Genomic DNA, 16,445 nt, shown 5'->3' with positions numbered 1-16,445 from the left:
AAGAGGAAAAACATGGAGTTAGGAAATCATTCAGTACTGTTCAGTACATACTGAACATTCATGATTCTTCACAGAAGTGAAGTCACTGAAGATTTGATAGCACTTTCTAAAAGAGCAGAAGTATTAGCAGAAATATCTCTGCTAATAGGAGCTCATATTGTTATTTTTTTCCTATCAATACATCCATGCTTCTTGCTTCTTCTGAAACATTATTGTTGGGTTTTTTTCCTATATTCATTCCTAAACCACTGCCTCATGCTGCTGCTATATAGTCTGAATTAACCTGAGATACAGAGTGTTACCTGTCACAGGTCACTCAGTCAAACACCAATGCTCCTGTCCTATGAAGAGCTACCTGAAATCCCACAGCAAGGTACCAGCCAATATATCATCTTTTCTGAACTTTCCTACCTCAGACAGAGGAAATGTAACTGGACCATCACCAATATATGTCTCAAGATGGAGTATCACACCCATTTAGTGAGACAGGCAAATCTTACTACTTGCATTTTATAGGTGGCACCGTGGAAATACATTGATGCAAATTCATCCCAATTGCCCCCGCATTTAAGTTCCCAGCACACCAGAGAAATACGTGGCTTCATGTGATCTTACCATCATCTGATTCTGGGTCTATCCTCCAAGGCTGAACGGGACAGCTAGAATAGCCCAGCAGGGGCTGTACCATTGTCTTATGACCTCAGTCCCTTGAGCTCTGGTATGTGAACATCCACAACCCTGGAAAGGGAGGCCAGAAGCACACGGCACAGAGCTGGCTATATTGCTACAGGTAATTCTATCCTCTAAGAGAAGGATATCTTGTGTTTCCCAAAGATGGCTTTCTATTCTCAGCAGAGCAACGAAGCAAGTATTTCCATACACGTATAGTAGTATAACATATCCATGATGAAGAGGAACTACCTGAAGACCAAAAATTAATGAGGAGTAGAAGTCAGGTGTGTATCTTACTGTGTCTTGGTCTTGTTGTTGTTCCAAGAATGCAGAGAATTCTAACATCCAAAGTTTGGAGCTAGCAACCCTTCGTCCTTGCCAAGCTGGTGCTGATGGGGAAGGCGAGAGGCCAGTAGGAGACTCAAACCCTAAGCACACAGGATTTATACAACAAGAAAGAGAAAAGTTGGTAATAGCTTTCCAGTAGAGCACCTGTTGTCAAAACTGACTAATTACATTTTCTTATGACTTCAGTCATCATGCAAAAAATATCATTCAGAAGGTCCTCGCTCTACCTGTGCTCTAAATGGCTTGTCAGTTACTCTCTGCTAAGACAGCACTGTCAGGGTTGGTAATGATGTAAAAGACAATCTACCTGTTTTTGATGCCAGAGAAAACATGTTCAGCAACTTTAAGAGGACCTAGACTGAGCCCTAAATGAGCAGTGAAATACACTGCTTTAGTATCAGAATGAAGCATCACCGTTAACATGACCATTAACCCATCAAAATGGAGAAACTGAAAAGGAAAAGACATTTGTTGTTCCACTTAATGAGAAATTGTAAAGGTAATCATGCTATGATGGAAAACAGTGTTCTAGTACATGTAGCATGGTGGAAGAACAGTAGAGATACGTAAACTTTTATTTTCTGCTGAGCCAGGATGAAAAGAAACCCCAAAACAACCAACCTAAATCAGGAAAAAATGTTTTTTATAATAAAACAAAATTAAAAAGCTTCAGCTCTCTCAGTAAAAGGATAGGAACTGGTGATAAGGGGAAATGATATTAAAATTAATTTTGGGCTCACCAAAATATTTCAATAGGTAAAAATTTAAAAAAAAAATTTTAAATTTTTTGAAGTGTTGGCTATTTTTGAAGTTGGAATATAATTTCAACACAAGGAACTACATTTCCTTACCTACCTGGTAATGGCAGCGGAGGCTGTACAGCATAAGGTTGTTGAGAAAAAGGTTTCACGCTACAGAAGTACACAAAGAGAGATGGTTAACAAAAAACCCAACCCAAATCAAAAAGACTCTTGACCAACTGTTTGCGCAGATTAGATCAAGTATTTTTCCTGAGAGGGAAAGTGGCATAAGTGTCTTTGGGAAGTTATCTTTCTGCGTGGGCAAGAGAGATAACTTCCATGGAGAAAGATTAAAAAAAAAATAAAGATAACTTTCATGGAGAAAAAGTTAAAAAAAAAAAGTTAAAAAATAAAAAAAAAATTAAAAGTAAAATTTTAATTAAAAATTTAAAAAAATAGAGATAACTTTCATGGAGAAAGATTAAAAAAAAAACAGTAAGGAGCCAGGACTGGACAGATTATGATTTCCCTGCAGGTGTTCAGGAAGCTCTCCCTGCAGCCTTCTTATTCAGAGATCCTTATCAGCCTGTTAACACACTGGTGCCCATTCAGTTATCCTTTTCTTTCAACCACAGATAGATTTAAATTTATGTAAGTGGATATACATCTGGGCTGGATGCCTCTCAGACTTTTAGGCCCAGATTCAGAGATGTTCAACACCCACAACTGAACCTAGCTTTCAATACAGCTCTGCTCCAGTTTAATACCACTGTAAGAAAAAACAGGATCTGGAGACATCATCTGACATCGGGGTGGCAGATACTTCAAGCTTCTAAAAGAACCTCTCACACTGATGCTTCCTTGTTCACTTTCAAGCTAAAGGCATAAAATCTACTTTTTATTTCTCCTAGGATGGCTTCCATTCTTTTACTAGCCATTTTTCCCCACAAGGTATTTTAATATTATCTGTTCCCTGATCTGCTCCACAAACATTAGCAATAGCACCACAGGACAGCAGGAACACATGGCTTGCGTGAAGAACATACTCCCTTCCAGTTGCTTGTCCTTAAGTTGACTTAGATTGCTCTTGTTAGGTTACATGATAAAAAGTGTGCCCCCATACAAACAAAGGAGCACAGAGGAACAATGGCAGGCAAATAATACTCTGACACAACTACACCCAGGGCCTTCACTGGTGAAGGATCAGCCCATCAAAGGCTCATCTCCACACTGGGGCAGGGGAGCCCCAGTAACCCTGTTAGAGAAACAGAGCCCCTGCCAGGGCTGTCACAGGAGAGCCATCAGCCCCATTGTCCAGGTGTGAAACCAACCCAGTGAGCCAGCTGGGGAGGCTTACAAACCAGTCACCTTGCAAACTGAGGGGGTTACTGCCTAGATGGTATGGGACACATTATGGAATGCAAGCGAAGAGCATTTGGGGATCGCACAAGATTTATTATGGGGATGTTTAGGGAGAATACAGTGATAAAAGGTGCCAGTCGCATGTAAGAAGGTCAGTACAGTACTCTGTCCATGCCCTGGCACCTTGTCAGTGCAGTCTGTCCTATCTTCTCACTAAATTCTATTTCTAATTCTAATTGTCTTCCTGCATGAGGAGCTCTCAGTTCTGTGTGCTTGTTTGTTTGTTTCTGGAGTGCCAGCAGCAAGTGAGGGTGTGATCACTAGCTATTATCAAGCCAGACTAGCCAGCAAGTAGGTGGTTTGGAAGCCAGCTGTGTGTCTCTCCAGGGGTAAGGATGCTTTCAGACGGACCAAGAGGTTCAGGCCAAATGACAGAAAGACTGTGGGTGGAGTCTGGAGGTCGACTGAATGATGAGTTTGTGTGTGTGTGTGTTTATCTCTGTGGGGGGCAAACCGGGGAGGGTGAAGATCCAGCTACTGGGTGGACTGTGTATCTAAGCCCAGTTATGGGAGAGATTCACAGTGTGTGTGTATGTTTGTGCACATACATGTGTGTTTGTGTGTGTGTGTGAGTGAGAGGCCTGCACCAGCAACTGGAATGGGGCTGTGGCCTCGGGGGCTCACCTGCCTGGGTGCCAGCACGCAGGGAGACAAGGGATCCCAGGGCAGCTAGTGGATGGACCCACAATGCATGTGTATTTCCCACTAACACATCTTCACCCTCATCAGCCAGAGAGGGGTACAGGATGAGGCTGTTGGTGCTGTTTGTATTTGTGTGAGTGCTGAGCGTTGTCTGTCTGTGCTGTTCTGTGTGGCCAGCCATGTGTATATGTGTGTATGTGCAATGCATATGCATATGCATGTGCATATGTATGTGCCTACCAGGAATACATGCTCAGCCTTGCTACTGATTGAACTTGGGAGCATGGAGCTGCAGCAGCCTCACCTCTCTCAGATTCAGCAGCTCCCTAAAATAACTCAGATTAGGCTGCTTGAGTCATGGGACACATTAAAGGCGTGTAATCCATGTTGTAGGTACCATATGAAGACATAGGGGTTTATCTATTTAAGATTCTCTCATGACTTTCAGTCTGTCTTCAACCATGGGCCTTAAGTCTCAGATCCACGATCAGAGAATCTGTCTGAGAGCAAAGACTACATTATCATAGCATTTTATAACTCTTGTAATAGCTAATAGTGTTCCTCAGGCAGCATAGAGGAAGAGGCAGAAGCACCTGCTTTGGATGCTCACGTGAAGGAATACTCACTCTTGGGAAGATCCAGCTTGGCCTGGCAAAGCTCCTTGCCAAAACTGCAAGAGAAAAACATACAGGCAAAAGTCACCACTTTTAGGACAGAGATGAAAAGCAAGGCTTGCTCCTTTCTGAGGAAAGAAATGGCAAGCTCACAGACTTTTAAAGATGTGACTGAGCTATATCTCTTCCTTCTACCTTCCTAGTTTCATCCTTGTGGAGGCGCTGACTGGTCTTTATTTTCTTTCAACACTACTAGTGACATGTAACCGACTGACCCAATAGTGCTTTTTAATGTTAGATGTATGCACCTTCTGCCTCCATCTCCAAAGCTTTAATGATGCTTACTCTCTTGGAGGGACCATTTTCCCCAGGAGAGCTCCACAGCAGTGTTTTGGCAGAAATCAATGCTCAGCAAAAGCTCACCAGGCCCAACTCAAATGTTAGGGGATGCTGACAGGCCTTCTCTATTAAGGATTTTATATAAGTGCCATCAATTTGTGACCTAAGCACTCAAGATGAGCTTGAGAATGATAAGCTTGAGAAAGGGTCAGGAGGGCGCAAACAGTTTTAATCCAACAAGATCCTGGACTAAGAAAGTGATACAGACACGTAATATTTCAGGCAGCTGAAAACCCAAAGGATCCGATTGTTCTGTCACTTGTATCATTTTAAAAAAAGCATATAGTGAAACACTATTGCTTTACATAAGTGTGAGCAAAGAATTAGACCCAAACTGTTGAAGCCATACGACAGATTTGCTCTACAAAGACGATCCCTTTTGGCTCACCCTTTCTGATGTCCCAACACCCGTTCAAATACTCAAGTGTCTTCAGCCCAACTCCTCCAAGACACGGATTCACTCACCCCAGAAACAGCAGGGTAGGCTGGTCGTGGGAGACCAGGCAAGGCCATTTTACTATGGAAGGCAGTTGCAGAGATAATCTGGGCAGATGACATCGTGGCCATACTCTGCATGGCTTTATCTTTAGCTGCCTGATCCTATCAGCAAGAGTAGAAACAGGAAAAACAGAATTACTATAATGATAAACAAGTTGCCTGGTCTAATGCTACATAACCAGGATTCTCATCAGCTTCTTTGTAGGGAACAAGCATCTCTGAAAACCTGGGCAGCAGACTCACCAATAACTGCCCTAAGAACCCTTCAAAGCATGTAAGTCTTTCACCCATTACTATAGCTTCACATGTGATTAATCATCCATTCTGAAATGCTGGAATCACTGGTTTAGAGACTGCTAAGCATTTATCCTTTCTGTCTGAAGGCTTTCAGCCACACCACTTAAATGTTTTGTTATGGAAAGTACAATCCTAATTGGTAGGAATATTCAATGGGAAAGAGTCTTGCTTATAAAAAAAAAAACCTCTAAAAACAAGCTCACAAAAGGAGTTTGTCATCATCACTGCAAAACAACTACCTCAATTTGGGACTGCCTCAGTCTCAGGTAAAGTTGATCATTTTATTCCTAGCCCTGGGGAAACAGGAAATCTTAATAACCTCCCAGGGCACACATGCAAGGACATTCCTTTTTGTATTTTAACACGGCTGTGGAATTGTACACATTTTTACAGGCAGTGACAATGATGGTGCAACAACTAGGGGGTCTGATGTATCTTTAAAACAAATAGAATTCTTCATTTCTTCTTCTAAGGAATAAACAGACAAACAGAAGCACTTCCCCACATTCTGCCTTTCCTCCTACATCCCCTACAATTAATCTTCATCCTTCAAACACTCCACATTTATCTGTGACATCATAATTATAATGGCAATGCCGTAGATGAATTCATGGCTTGGAGAGACTGCTGAAAGAGGTAAGCTCTCTCTGTCTTCTTCAGGAATTCTCACTTCCCACTTGCATTCATTGAACTGCAGTAAGTTCTCACCCTTGGGTCTCCGTTCTCTGTAACCCCTCCACTTTCTCTAAGGTTTTCTAAAGTTCAAGGCCCAGGATTCTGATGTGTCTAACACAAAAACATTTGGAGGAGGCACAACAAAAGCTCAAGAATAAATGATAACGTTTAAGTGGAATGATCAGTAGGAATGGGCAATACTTATATATCTTCTTTTTTACAGTATCTGTGACTGGTATTAGTACCATTCAAGTGAATGGAAGGGAAACATCTTAATTGCTGAGAAAGTTCCTAAGATCCTCCAAAGCTATGGCAAAGTTTTTCAGAATCCAGTTTAAATTATGCTTTAGGGAATACTCAGTTTACAGGATTACCCACAACATTTGTTAAGGGTAAGGATTCTTTTGTTTTATCATGACATACATATGGACCATTTCCCAGTTGCCACTGCAGAAAAGGATTTTTATCCTCCACTTGCTTTCTCACTGGAAAAATCATATTTGTCTACCTGAGTTTATACATGAGTTTATGGGGAAGAGGCATTTACTTATGGAAGGATTAAAGTGAAAAAAAAAAAAAAAAAAAAAAAAAAAGAACAATTAAAAAGGGAAAAGATTTTATCTATTAACCCCTGTTGTGCTTTTCAGTTTTGTTTAAATGCCTGACAGACTGCTGGAAAAAGCATGTTTTTGTAAAAGACACCTCCTTTCTCCTTCAGCTAACAGTTCTGTATTCATTTGTATTGTGTTTCCAGTACAAAAAAAAAGAAAATGAAGGAACAAAACTTTTACCAAACATTTGCAAAGTTTGTATTTTCTTTTATTATTCTCAAAATGCATAATAATAATAATAATAATAATAATACCACCACAGTTTCCCTCTTTTTCCTTAGTACAGGTGATATCTAGGACATGGAAAACTACTGACTTCTGGGAACAATTTTTCTCCAAGCTTTACCCTACTTTCCCACTTCTCTCTGTTACAAGCACAGTGCACACTTAGAGAAGACATTCCACTTTGTGTGGACATGGTAGTATTGTAGTAATTGCTCTGAAAAGTCAGTGTGTAGCTGCTCTGATCTCTAGGATATAAATATGAAAACGTATACTCGCTATGGAAAATGAACAGTGATAGAAGAACACATAGCTATCAGCAGGAACTTGGAAGAAGGGTAGCAGCTTTTGTGATTTCATTTCCTTGCTCTATGAAAATGACTAGTGAAAGAAAAGAAGTAAATGAGTTGAATCAGTGCTACAGACTTGCCTCTGCAGGCAGAAAGGAACAGTCTGGTACTGGGGAATGGTTCACTGCAGGCAGCTGGGCAGAGCTCACAGCATGGCCTGGGGTGGTGTGAAAGGAGAACAACCAATGGTTCCATGGAGCTCCCTGAGACACCTTCGTTCCCGGAGAACAAAAACGGCCAGCTCCTGTGTGCTAAGTGGGAACAGGCTCGGCTGACTGGCTTTTCAATCACGTCAAATCCCAGAGCTGTGACATGCAAGGAACGGAATCAAGGTTACAGATATAAGCAGCAGTAAATCTTTTAACACCCCGGGCAGTTGTTGTTTCCTACTCGCTCTAACTTGCCTCTCAAGCAGGCCTCCGCCTGAATTGACCATTTAACAGCACCACAGGTTTCAAGCTTAGGCAGCCCTACCTAGAAGCACTGAATTAGATAGTTGTAATTTGTGGCTCCTTCTCTTTCTCGGAGCAGCTGGAAACACAACAGGCTAATGACAGACACAACACCGTTTTCTAAAATGGACCTGGGGATATGATGCGGGGGGTACAGTCATGACTTCATCCTGCTCAGCCGGTCCTTTCTGGATGGCTCACATTCTAAGAGGGGACACCCTCTTGGGCAACTGTCACCCATAAACTTGACCTTCTTGACATTTCTGACAATTCAGTCTGAGCACATAAACCATCTCCCTGCTCCAAATCTGGGTGGAAATAAATGTCAAGAGGTATCAGTTCATTAGACTGATCTCAGAGCTCTTCCTATAGAAAGGAAAATACAGATTTGCTCAAACAAATAGTCAACCATTTTGTTTCTTGTTAGCCCAGGCCTCTTCAAATTAGGTCTGTATTAATCAAGGGGCAAAGTCTATTCAGCTGGCACCATTTTACCTGAGAAGATGCCAGCTGGCTTTATTGCTTCCTCTCTGTGGTTATGCCAACTCAGAACACTTTCTCACAGACAACTCCAGATCACTACCACTAGTATGAGGTGGAACTAGCACTGCAGTAACTGTAAGGCTACCCTTTCCCAACGCCACCACAACACCAGAGACTGATTACTTGTCAGCATTTGTGACTGTAAACCCCTCCTTCTCAGGTAAACACTCTTTGCATACTCCCAAGTATAAGGGTCTTTCAGACTTCGATGACAGCAGCATAAACCGGAGGTAGAAGTCAGACACATGAAAATTAAAGTTATTGTTTCTTTATTCTTTAAATAGAATTGCTCCAGACGTCACAGAGCTACAACAATACAAGTGTTTGCACAACACTTCCTGGGAAGTACCTTTTCCTCCCCAGCTTACTACAGTTCAGTGGCTAATCTCACCCTTTTCTAAGGCCATTCAAAGAGGGAATGGATGAGGGAATGGCTGACTCAGGGGGCTTGTGTGATATGTTAAAGGATACCCATCATACCTTGAGCTTGGCTTGGATCTCTCTAGCTTTCCGCCTTGCCAGGACCTGGATGTGACTAGATACCTGCATTGAAAGACAAAATCCATCTTCATTCCAGAGGAGTACTTGGTAGCTACTCGCAGAAGTAAACATACTTGAAGCACCTTGTGCAATAGGGAGTTATTTAGGGTTAGGGGGAGGGTGGGTTGCAATGAGATGCTTTTCTGAACATAACTTAAGTATCATGAAATGAGGTGGGGGACCAGCAAAGATGGTCCATTTAATGCCTTTTCCAATTCAAATGGATTTATTAAGCCAGAGACCTCCTCTAAAACTAAAGAACCCATCCTTAAATCCCCTTAAAAAGGGATTGAGAGTTCTGATCTCTTTGCTCCCCATCTTGGCCTCCTCTTGGGAGAAGGGAAATCCATATTCCATATCTATATAATGAGAACACAGAACTCTCAAAACTTCCCCATATCTAATGTGGGCTGAAACGCATCATAGAATGGTTTAGGTTGGAAGGAACTTCTGGATGCCATCCACCAACCCCCCTACCCAAAGCAGGTCTAGGTTGCTCAGTGCTTTGTCCAGCATAGCCTAGACTGTCATTCCCAAATTACAAAGATTCCTTTTTCATCCCATGTCCCAGGTATTTTCAAAATCCTAATTGCTGTCCATCTGTCTGGGCTGAACAAAGAATCTTCATATAGAGGACACTGATGTTCACTGAAAAGCACATTAGTAGACCAACCAAATAAAATCACACACTGCTTAACAGTAGAAAAATTTGTGTGTCACAATGTGGTTGGGAGACATGAGCATTACAGTCCTACTATAAAATGCCTGAGCTGATTCTTCCCACCATTCTTATTAACCAGCTCAGCGCAACAATCTCTTTCCAGCAAAGCCAGAAACTAATAGCAAGTGAAGAGCAAGGAATTTGTTCTCATAAGCCCTCATCATGTCTTGTGGTCCAAATAAGCTAATGTTTACAGAGAAAACTTTACACTTACCTGTTTCCTTGTGCGTGTTTTCCCTGTTCTCAGCTTAATATAGCGGGCAATCAGCTCATTTCGGCCTGGAACAGAGAAATAATGCAAATAGAAGTTTAGAAAGCTATGATCCCAGGGAAAATATGTACAATGGAATTATCTATCTATAGAGATCAGCAGTGGGGTGATACTCTGTCACACTATTTTCTCTCTTAGAAAGGTGCTCATTAGTTCACATGGTAGAGGTCTGAGTTTTAGGAGCAGAACTTTGGGCTGCAAATTCTATTTCCCAGTTTGCATCTGTATAGCTTAAAATTACCAATAAAAAGGAGAATCATATGCTTTGCTTAATAATTACATTACCACAGCGCATAGAAGCTGTAAATATGTATCAAGATCACCAGTACAAACAAAGAAGAAAAAGGAAAGCCACTTGCCCTAAAACATTCAGAAAGGCAAGAAGGAAGATCCAGGAAACAACAGGCCAGCCAGCCTCACCTCAGTCCCTGGAAGGTGATGGAGCATGTAATCCTGGAAACCATTTCCAGATACATGAAGGACAAGAAGGTGATTGGAAGTAGTCCACGTGGATTTACAAATGGGAAATCATACTCTGTGGTACAACAACTGCCTTGTAGGCATGGCAAGGTGGTTTTGAGTAGCACAACCAGAGAGAACTTTGTGGTACCTAGGAGAAGCTTTTAAAGGTAGGTTGGATACGTGCAGAAGGATCTTTCTGGTTCAGTTAAAGGTAGATTTTTTTTTTTTTTTCCCCCAAATGTAACTTGGATTTACAAATGGGAAATCATACTTAACTAACCTGATAGTTTCTACAGCGAGGTCTGTCTTGCTGGATGAGTACAGAGCTGTATATATGGTGACTCTAGTAAGGCTTTGACACCGTCTCCCATAACATCCTCATAGGCAATCTGACAAAGTATGGGTTAGATAAGCAGACAAGGAGGTGGATTGAAAACTAGCTGAATAGACGCGCCTAGAAGGCTTTAATCAGTGGCAAAGAGTCCAGTTAGAGGCAAATCTCTAGTGGTGTACTGGGGCAAATACTGTTCAACATCTTCATTAATGACCTGGACATAGCGCACCCCCAGCAAGTTCACAGAAAATACAAAACTCTGAAGAGGCTGGTACACCGGATAGCTGTGCTGCCATTCAGAAAGATCCTGGCTGGAGAAATGGGTCGACAGGCATCTCATGAAGTTCAACAAAGGAAAATGCAAAGTCCTGCACCTAGGGAAAAGTAACCCCAAGCACCAGTATATGCGGGGGGGGCTGACGATCTGGAAAGCAGCTTTGCAGAAAAGGACTTGGGGGTCCTGGTTGACAACAAGCTAGCAATGCAGCCTCATGCCAAAGAAGGCCAACAGCATCCCAGGCTGCATTAGGAGAATTGTTGCCAACAGGTCAAGGGAGGGGATCCTTCATCTCTACTCAGCACTGCTGAGGCAACATCTGGAGTACTGCATCCTCCTCGGCATGAGGAATATGTGGACATACTGGAGTGAGTCCAGCAAAAGGTCCACAAAAATCATAGAATCACAGAATGTCCTGAGTTGGAAGCGACCCTCCTTGGATCATCGAGTCCAACTTCTGTTCCTACATAGGACAACTCCAAAAGTCACACCATACGTCTGAGGGCGTTGTCCAAATGCTTCTTGAATATTGTCAGGCTTTGTGCCATGACTGCCTCCCGGAGGAGCCTGTTCCAGTGCTCCACCACCCTTTGGGTGAAGAACCTTTTCCTAATGTCCAACCTAAACCGGGAGAAGAGATCAGCACCCTCCTTCCCTTGTGAGGAAGCTGTAGACTGCAATGAGGTCTCCCCTCACTCTCCTCTTCTCCAGGCTGAACAGACCAAGTGACTTCAGCCGCTCCTCGTACAGCTTCCCCTCTAAACCCTTCACCATCTTTGTGGCTCTCCTCTGGACACTCTGTAGTAGCTTTGTATCCTTTTTGTACTGTGGCACCCAAAACCGCACACAGTACTCAAGATGAGGCCACACCAGTGCCGAGTAGAGCAGGACAATCACCTCCCTCGACCGGCTGGCACTACAGTGCTTGATGCACCCCAGGACTCGGTTGGCCCTCTTAGCCACCAGGGCACACTGCTGGCTCATGTTCAACTTGCTGTCAACCAGAACCCCCAGATCCCTCTCCGCGGGGCTGCTCTCTAGCCTCTCGTTCCCCAGTCTCTATGTACGTGCAGGGTTGCCATGTCCCAGGTGCAAAATCCAGCACTTGCCCTTGTTAAACTTCATACAGTTGGTGATTGCCCAGCTCCCTAATTTGTCCAGATCTCTCTGCAGGGCCTCTCTGCCCTTGAGAGTGTCAACAGCTCCTCCCAGTTTTGTGTCAATGATTAAGGGACTGAAGAATCTTTCATATGGGGAGAGGCTGAGAGAGCTGGGACTGTTCAGCCTGGAGAAAACTTGGGGGAGAGTTTTATCAATGCATATAAATACCTGACAGGAGGCAATGAAGAAGAGGAAGCCAGCCTCCTCTCAATAGTGCCCAGTAAGAGGACAAGAAACAATGGGCACAAACAAAAACACACAAAATTCCATCTGAAAACAAGAAAAATAAAAACCACAAAACTTTTTTACTGCAAGGGTGGTTAAACACTGGCCCAGGCTGCCCAGAGATGTTGCAGAGTCTCCATCCTTGGAGATACTCAAAACCTGCCTAAATACTATCCTGGGCAATCTGCTGCAGCTGACCCTGCTTGAGCAGTAGGGCCAGACTAGACAATCTGAAGAGATCCCTTCCAGCCTAAATGAGTCTGTCATTCTGTGACTCTTAAGTACAAGAAAATAAACAATGGGGAAGTACATGGAAATAGTTACACAGAATTTATCAGTGTGACATGATACAGTGAACTAAAAAAGTGCTTTCAGGCTCTTGCAGGCATCCCGAAAAAGGAGCATTCTTCAGAAGAGATATGGAGAAGGAAGCTTAGCTTTGTGGAAGGTTTGGGGAGCTCCCATAAACAGGAAGGTGGGGCACTGGCTGGGAGAGGTGAAGGAATCCTTGTCCAGTTATGGAACAAGCATATATTGCAGACTGAAGACGGTTAGGTTTTACACCTTGATTTTTAAGAGATGACACAGTGAAATTAGGCCCTTCAGGGCCAAGGGAAATGAAGACAAGTAGCTTTATGTTAAATGTGAGAGGAGAGGCCAATGCAGAGATGCAAAGAAAAGACGGTCATGGTGACAGATGAGGGAAATGGTATTAACAGGAACATGAATGAAATGGCTAATGAAACGTGAAGCTACAGGGTCACTGGTACGGAATTTGAAATTGCTTGGAATGAGAGCAGGAAACGACAGACAACTCAGGTCCAGGATTTAAAAATCAGGAGGAGAGGCAGAGAAGGCTGAGCTACTGACAACTTCATAGTGATCAGGGGAAGCACGCTTAGACCCAATTTACAGCTAGCACCACAGAACTGTTTGAGTGGACACCAAGACAGGAGGCAGACTATGTAGGTTCTGTACGCTGGCTCTCACGTATCAAATCTAAGTAGACACACAGGTTTTATTCTCTTCCCGGAGATGGAGGAATAAAGAGCAGAAACAGAAAAGCAGCAACTACACATTTGAATTCTAGGCTGATTCAAAGCAGAAAACATGACAGAAAGAGCAGGATCTGCAAAATACTACATTTGTAGTGACCATACTAGTAGCAAAACAGTACCTCAATAAAAAGTTGGGAGTGGAAAGTGCAAGGCTGTGAGACGTCTTATAGGGCTGCAAGTGTTTGAGGAACGAAGCAGGAATAAACTGGGAAGCAAAGCCACCGCTCTTGTGAAGTTTATTTATAACAAAATTACAAAAACCCAGTATTTTCTATGGAAAGTTTATGGGCTGAATGGAGAACTTGTACATTAGGTCATCACAGACATCAAAAAAGCAAGCAGTGAAAATAGATGCAATATTTATTCCAGCAGTTTTAAATTACATGAAAAAGCTGTCACTTGTTTTTATTTAAAACCCTTGTTTGACACAACCATGAAAGAAATGAATGCAAGGAAGGACTCTATGCTAGAGACTGACCACACAGCCCTTTAGGGAAGGGCTGGCAAAGCTCCTAATTCCATCTGTTTCTGAAACAGAAGAATGTAAATGTCCATGACTGCATTTAGGCCATGTTCATGAAACAGAACTAAAGCACGCATAGGGATGGGAAAGCATTTTACATTTACAGATCTTAATCTTTTCCTATTGGTGTCATTACAGAAGCTTTCCTTATTCCCCTGGGAGAAGAATCAGGTCTGTAGCTGAGAAAAGAAAACAGCTCCAGCTCCTCTATGCACAAATTAGGAACTATTTCTGTGCCAGAAACACAATGCCCAGCATGTAACCACTGACCTCTTCAGTTCCCACGGTTTCAGCATTAGCATGGTGACATGCCCAGGAGAGTTTGATGGGAGCAGATGCTGTTATGCTACCTTCCACCTGGCTGCTTTTCCAACCAACGTAACCATTTTTACAAAGCTGAGACCAATTACTAGCAACACACACCCACACTACCTTTTTCTAGTGCCAAGAATAATATTTACGGCTTTTCAAAGCCTCCATCTGTTGGACATGGATCCAAGTGGAAAGGTAAGAAACAGCAGAAGTGATTCTGATGCTGGCATATACGAAATTTCAGGACAGTCTGACATGCAGCAGAACTGGGAAACGTGGAGAACAAAACAAGGTGCTCAAAACCCATTATCTATAAAGAAACAAGAAGGAAAATTTATATACAGCAAGAGGACCCTTTGAGGAGCAAGGGGAATGAGTTAATGGAAGAGAGAGGAAAAACTAGCCTTAGAAGAAGTGGATATGGAGAATTTCAGGCAAACTTTTAAAGGTTACATACTGGGCTATACTGACAATTTAAACACATGGAAACTCTCCAGAAACTGGCTCATATATGGGTTATCCTTGCAAAACTAATTTCAATGGATTCTCAACCAGATATAATAAATGTTATGGCGCAAATTTAGCTTTGTTGTGTTTCCATGAAAGTCAAGAAATTATACAGACTGAGCAGTCTGACAAAACACTACTCTGCTTCAGCAGTAGAGGGCTCAGGGGTAATCTGCATGAGAGGATGCCATGAACAGCCTGGTACCAGTCACGGTCGATTCCATCCATCTCCAAAATGGTGAAAATAACAATCCATCAACCAGTCAGAGGAGCACAAGCTACCTTTGCTCAAACATATTTTGGAAAGGCCAATAGCCATTAGGGGCAGGAGACATATGAGACGACACACAAAAGGAACCACAAAAAGGAGACGTGTGAGGATGAACAGAACAAGAAATGCAAGACATGCAAAAAGACACATTTGGAGAAAAGGAAGGAGAAAAGGAGGCATGTGGTAGGGAACATCGTTGGGGACATGGCTGGAAAAGTACTCTTGGAAAGAGGTGCTCCATGGCAGAAGGAGTACACTTTGAGGCAACTGCAGCCCATGGAGGACCCATGCCAGAGCAGGGACAACCCTGAAAGGACTACAGCCCATCAAGAAGCTATGTAGGAGCAGAGGACCAAGAAGCAAGGAGCACCAGAGGAAAAAAACCTAAAAAGCAAAGATGGCAGAAAGAAACCTTTCCACAGTGACCCCAACCTCCTGTGCCACCCAGCACCTCATTAAGGGTATTAAGAGGGACTGAGTGTTATATAAGAAAAAAACAAAGGAAGCGGGGAGGAGAGGCAATAAACTGTAGTCGGCCTGGGAAAGTGAGAGGTGTTTCCCTAAGTATGGGTTTAACTGTTTGTCTTTGACAAAATCAGCAAAAATTGCAAAACTCTCTCAGGCCATGTACTTCACTGGGGAAGAGTAGAGGGAGGGGAAACTGTTGTACAAACTGCACATATTAAAAGCTGGTAGAGAAATTCTCTAGAGAGACATTTTCTAGAGAGAGCATTCAAATGTGGATCCTCAAAATTTCCAGTTTTAGAATTCACTTTCCACTTGCCACCATCTCTCATACAGCCTTCCTCTCATAGAGCCTTCCTCTTCCACAAGCGTGTCCCCACAGAGCTAGGGAAAAACAGAAAGGTGGCACGGTATACTAAGCTAATAAAGATACTGGTAGCAAAAAAACCACATCACTCTACAAAGACATTAGCATCACAGGGGTTACTAAATATAGAATGATGCAAATTGCCAAGCCTAGTAAACTCTGCAGCAAGAATGTATTAAATTGCCATGAATCAAAACTGCAAGAGAAGAAAAACGAAAGACATTTAGGACTTGCTTATCAGAAGTTAGATGTAAGTAGGTATTAGGCTGCTGGAAGCCTGTAGGTTCGCAGCCTCTGGAAAGCACTTTCTTTGTTTTACAACCCTGTCTGCAGGGTCAGCAAAGACTAGCACTGCTCACTTGGCTGGAACAGGCAGAGCTGTCATAAACCATCAGATGGTTCATTTTTTAGAGCCATGTAAAGTGTCCCTCAGTAATCTGATCATATGTTGTGTTCTTAGAATAAC

At 42.7% G+C, this 16,445-nt stretch overlaps 1 protein-coding gene across 2 annotated transcripts in view; it reads right to left on the bottom strand.

The window, feature by feature from the left end:
* TEAD4 (TEA domain transcription factor 4) overlaps window positions 1-16,445 on the bottom strand; it is a 63,529-nt gene that overhangs the window by 18,882 nt on the left and 28,202 nt on the right. For both annotated transcript variants that reach the window (XM_087766926.1, XM_087766927.1), the window contains 6 exons: window positions 9,961-10,025; window positions 8,966-9,028; window positions 5,303-5,437; window positions 4,451-4,494; window positions 1,876-1,931; window positions 970-1,100 (listed from right to left, as the gene is read on the bottom strand). In XM_087766926.1, coding sequence (XP_087623052.1) covers window positions 970-1,100; window positions 1,876-1,931; window positions 4,451-4,494; window positions 5,303-5,437; window positions 8,966-9,028; window positions 9,961-10,025 — 494 coding nt within the window. The remainder of the gene's footprint in view (window positions 1-969; window positions 1,101-1,875; window positions 1,932-4,450; window positions 4,495-5,302; window positions 5,438-8,965; window positions 9,029-9,960; window positions 10,026-16,445) is intronic.

Source organism: Nipponia nippon, unplaced genomic scaffold (genome assembly GCF_047370975.1).
Source record: "Nipponia nippon isolate SJK-2023a ecotype South Korea unplaced genomic scaffold, ASM4737097v1 scaffold_3, whole genome shotgun sequence".
Taxonomy (NCBI): domain Eukaryota; kingdom Metazoa; phylum Chordata; class Aves; order Pelecaniformes; family Threskiornithidae; genus Nipponia; species Nipponia nippon.
This window is presented reverse-complemented; position numbering and strand designations above follow the sequence as displayed.